At 41.4% G+C, this 5,000-nt stretch overlaps 2 protein-coding genes across 2 annotated transcripts in view; both read right to left on the bottom strand.

The window, feature by feature from the left end:
- The window catches only part of ETH_00024225 (uncharacterized protein), a gene marked incomplete at both ends in the record, with an annotated part of 7,241 nt that extends 6,862 nt beyond the window's left edge, over positions 1–379 (bottom strand). Inside the window, one exon of the mRNA XM_013379408.1 lies at positions 377–379. Coding sequence (XP_013234862.1) covers positions 377–379 — 3 coding nt within the window. The remainder of the gene's footprint in view (positions 1–376) is intronic.
- Positions 380–3,255: 2,876 nt separating this feature from the next.
- ETH_00024220 (uncharacterized protein) lies at positions 3,256–4,942 on the bottom strand (the record flags this gene model as incomplete). The annotated part of the gene is made up of 3 exons (XM_013379407.1): positions 3,256–3,535; positions 3,781–3,957; positions 4,725–4,942. 3 exons carry the CDS (start codon positions 4,940–4,942, stop codon positions 3,256–3,258), a joined length of 675 nt encoding a protein of 224 aa, XP_013234861.1.
- Positions 4,943–5,000: the final 58 nt, after the last annotated feature.

Raw genomic sequence — 5,000 nt, 5'->3', positions numbered from 1 at the left:
GCAACAGCAGCAGCAGCAGCAGCATCAGCAGGAAAAAATATAAGGGCTGCCGCTAGGCTAAAAATGCAGTGTATATACAGTAAGTTGGGCGGGCAGCAGAGGAAAGGAGATATAAAGTTAAAAGTAAAAATAAAAATAAAAATTAAAATTAAAATTAAAAAAAAATATAAATGCAATTACAAATATAATTATAATTATGAACACATTGATGTAAGTTTGGGCTTAAGGAAAGGTAATAAACAATGTACGAATATTGCTGCTACTGTTGCTGTTGCTGCTGCTGCTGCTGTTGCTACTGATGTTGCTGTTGTTGCTGCTGCAGCAGCAGCAGCTGCTGTTGCTGCTGCTGCTGCTGTTTAATAGGCTGCAGACGAACCATGTTTGCGAATTGTGTTTTCGCAGCTTGTAGAGACACGCGGCTTCTGCTTTGTCTCCCTTTTAGGGTTTAGGGTTTGGGGTTTAGGGTTTGGGGTTATGGGTTTGGGGGAGTTTGTTTGTTTGCTGCTTTTGCTGCTGCTGCTTTTCTTTTGTTTCTTTTTTTGTGTCTCTTTGCTGCTGCTGCTGCTAATCCCCTTTGGGATGATTAGGCAGCTGCTGCAGCTGCTGCAGCCGTTCAAAGCCAAAAAGTGGCAAATGAATAAAAGCAAATAAATAAATAAATAAATGAATGAATAAATATAAGTAGTAATTAAATAATTAATTAATAATAAATGATAAATAAATAATAATTAAAGTCGCAAAAGTGACAGAAGTGGGGTTCGAACCCACGCCCTTTCGGACTGCGGCCTTAACGCAGCGCCTTAGACCACTCGGCCATTCTGCCGATGTACACTCTTTGCTGTTGCTGCTAAAAGGCTATTTTTGGATCCTTTTGTTTCCTTCCCCATTCCTTTTTCGCCTTTTGCTGCTTCTCAAGGCTCGAAGAGCGAGCTGCAGTTCAAGCGCTGAAAGCGGCAGCTGCAACGAACCCGCTGGGCCCAGAATGCAGCCGCAAGTCGTTTTTGCTGCAGCAGCAGCAGCAGCAGCAGCAGGCGAGAGGGAGGCGTTGCAGGCACTCTCCTAGCCCCCTCCAACGCAATCTTTGCAAACTTTTCGAATTTATTTGTTTACTTATTTATTATTTATTTATCATTTTATTTATTTGACCATTTAAAGGGCCAGCGGCGCAGATTGCAAGCCCCAGCCAAAGCAGATGCTTCCCAGGCCCCTGGGCCCCCCACCACCCGGGGCCCCCCAGCTAGGAAAAGCAGCATAATATAGTTGTTTAAATCCTATTAAATGAAATAATTAAAGTAATAAATAATAAATAAATAAAATGATAAAAAAGAACTCAAACTTCCACCACTCGCTCTGTCTATACACCCCAACGAACGCAGGCGCTCAAGAGTGCTTGGGGTGTAGCTGCCAATTAATTGGACATTATTTGAATTAATTGATTAATTTTTGGACATTATTTGAGTTAATTGATTAATTCATTTATTTTCGAATTTACTTGCTGAATTGTTCGCTTTTTTCTTTCCTTTTCTTGTCTCTCTTTGCTGCGAAGACACATCTACACTTTCTCCGTCTGGGCCTCGAGTGTATGTACACAACGAAGAAACAGTAATTTGCATGCATGCATGCACAAATATAAATATAGTTATTTATATTATCTCTCTATATATATGTATATGCGTATATTTGTTTTTAGTATATTTGAATGCAACATATTTTCGTATCTATTGCATATGTGCACATCCACACATGAGTGTATACATATATATGCATATATATATAAATGTATACATATTTGTATATATATATATATAGGTATATATATGTATGTATATTTAGTATAAATGTAAAGATAGTATAATATTTATTTACGGCTAATGTTTGTATAATGGACGTTGTGACTTCACTTGGCTTTAAAGAATATAAAAGTACTTTGCATGAAAAGGAGTGTATTGCATGCAAAAGATTTGCATGCGCGGTGTACGTACACCTGAAAGTATGAATAGATACGCGGAGATCCGCGCTAAATGTGCGAGGTGTACGTACACTGGAGCGCATGCAAAAATGGCATTTTAATGTCCAAAATGCATGCATTTCGGAGTGTCTGTACACTCTAATCGCGTAAATATTGCAATTAGATTCGCAGATGTTTTCTGGCAGACCTTTGTCAGCTCAAAATGCCAAAAAGACATTTAATTTATTAAGGGAAAAAGCCCCAAAGAAGTGCATGCATGCGAAAACAGAGAAGCTCGAGAGGCATTAAATGCCTTAATGCATTAAATGCAATAAATGCATTTGATGAATTAACGGTTATTAATGCACTGAATGCACGAAATGCATTAAATGCATTAAATGCATTAAATGCGTTAAATGCATCAAATGCATTTAAGCCATTTAATACATTAAGTGAATTGATAACAATTAACGTATTTATTGCATTCAATGAATTCAATGCATTTAATTAATTGGATGCATTTAATGCATTAATTGCATTAAATGCATTAAATGCATTGAATGCATTAATTGCATTAAATGCATTAATTGCATTGAATGCATTAATGCATTAATTGCATTAAATGCATTAGTTGCATTAATTGCATTAATTATATCAAATGCAATTAATGCATTAAATGAATCAAGTTCATGAAATGAAGTAAATGCATTTAATGCATCAAATGCATTGAGTGCATTTAATTCATTTCATGCATTAAGTGCATTTAACTAATTTAATGCATTAAATGCATTTAATTAATATAATGCATTAAATGCATTAAATTCCTTTAATGAATTAATTGCATTAAATGAATTAATTGCATTAAATGAATTAATTGCATTAAATGAATTAATTGCATTAAATTCGTTTAATGCATTTAGTTGCATTAAATGAATTAATTGCATTAAATGAATTAAATGCATTAACTGAATTAAATGCATTAAATGAATTAATTGCATTAGATGAAGTAAATGCATTAAATTCATTTGATGAATTAAATGCATTAATTGCATTAGATGAATTAATTGCATTAAATGCAATTGCGAAAAAAGCCTTTTGAGGAAGTTGGAAATATTTGGGGCTTTTGCATGCGCCGGGAGAAGTGGAAAGGCATTTTAAATGGTTTTTTCTTGAAAAAAAAGATAAAAAGAAAATAAAAGAAAAATGATGAAGTTTCGAAGAAGTAGAAGTTTCAAAAGGGCCCTTTTCCCGATTTAAAGGACTTTAAAAAACATTTATTTCTTTTCAAACTTTAAATAATAAATAAATTATTTTTTGAGTCCCTCTGTGTGGGGTCCTGGCTCCGTGGGGTGTACGGACACCTCAGGGCCCTTGTCTGCTTCCGCCTCCTCCTCTTCGTCGCTGTCTTCCCACCAGCCATCTGCTGCTGCTGCTGCTTCTGCTGCTGCTGCTGCTGCATCGCCCCCTGCTGCTGCTGCTGCTGCTCCTGCTGCTGCTGCTGCTGCTCTGCACAAACTTGTCGCAAACGTTTTTGGCCGCGCCCGCCGCCGCCGCCGCTCGCACAAGTCCTCTATGCCGTGGGCCGACCTGCAGCAGCAGCAGCAGCAGCAGCAGCAGCAGTAGCAGCAGCAGTAGTAACGGCCGCAGCAGCAGCAGCAGCGGTAGCAGTGGCAGTAGCAGCAGCAGTAAGGACAGCAGGTGCGCAGCAGCAGCAGCAATAGCCGTGGGGGCAGCAGCAGCAGCGCAGTAGCAGCAGCAGCGCAGCAGCAGGAGCTGCTGGTGGCGGCGGAGGCGGGGCGAGGGTTTAGGGTTTAGGGTTTAGGGTTTGGGACTTGAGGGCGAGGATGAGGGCCTTGAGAAAAGGCAAAGACAGGCGAACTTCTGTCTCCTTTCCAAATCTTTTTGCTGCTGCTGCTCGCAGCAAACTCAACACAAACAAAGACATGTCTCTCGCGGGCTCCAGCCGCCACTCCGTCTCTTCCCCAAGCCCCAGCTCCACGTAGTCCAGCCTGCAGCAGCAGCAGCAGCAGCAGCAGCAGCAGCAGCAGCAGTGGCGGTAGCAGCAGCAGCAGCAGTAGCAGTGGCGGTAGCAGCAGCAGCAGCAGCAGCAGGTGGCCCCGCAGCTAGCTGGCTGGCTGGCTGGTGGCTGGCTAGCCGGTGGCTGGATAGCTAGCTACCTGGCTAGCCCGTGGCTAGCTAGCCCGTGGACAGCTAGCTAGTTTGCCAGCCAGTAGCTAGCTGGCTAGCCAGTTGCTAGCCGGCCACCAAACTAGCTAGCTAGCTAGCCTAGCCACCGAGCTAGCTAGCTAGCTAGCCACCAAGCTAGCTAGCTAGCTAGCCTAGCCACCAAGCTAGCTAGCTAGCTAGCTAGCCCAGCCACCAAGCTAGCTAGCTAGCTAGCTAGCTAGCCGCCAACGTAGCTAGCTGGCTAGCCGCCAGGGCGGCTAGCCAGCTAGCCAGTGGTATGGCTAAGTAGCTACTTAATTAGTCAATTTACTAAATTGAACAATTAAATAATTAAATAAATAATCAAATAATTAATTAAACTAATTAATAAACTAAAATAATTAATTAGAAATGACCCTTCATTTGCCATAAATTAATAGCTGCTTTTAACTCTTTTCTTTGCTGCATTCATTTATTACTTGTTTGCCATGCCAATTGCCTCTTTTTAATTCTTTCTAATTACATTAACTAAATTAAATTAATTAAATTAATTAAATTAATTAAATCAAACAAATTAATTGAATTAATTAAATTAATTTAATTAAATTACATGTCTCCTCTTCGCAAATGAAACAGCAGCACAAGGTCCAGCAAGAAGCGGCCAATGCGCCACAGCGGCGAAGCCCGCAGCAATTTGCTTTTGCTGCTGGCAGCAGCAGCAAGCTGCCGCCGCAGCTGCTGCTCGTCTTGCTGCTGCTGCTGCTGCTGCTCCAGCTGGCGCTGCAGACGCCTCTCGCTGCGGTCCGCCTCCACCCACAAGTCGAACAGCTGCAGCAGCAGCAGCAGCAGCAGAAGCAGCAGCGTAGGCGGCTCCACCTTGCTGCTG

The sequence above is a fragment of the Eimeria tenella genome, genomic scaffold (genome assembly GCF_000499545.2).
Source record: "Eimeria tenella Houghton genomic scaffold, Eth_scaff280, whole genome shotgun sequence".
In the NCBI taxonomy this organism is placed as follows: domain Eukaryota; phylum Apicomplexa; class Conoidasida; order Eucoccidiorida; family Eimeriidae; genus Eimeria; species Eimeria tenella.
Note: the sequence above shows the minus strand (reverse complement) of the source record. Positions and strands in the feature narration are given on the sequence as shown.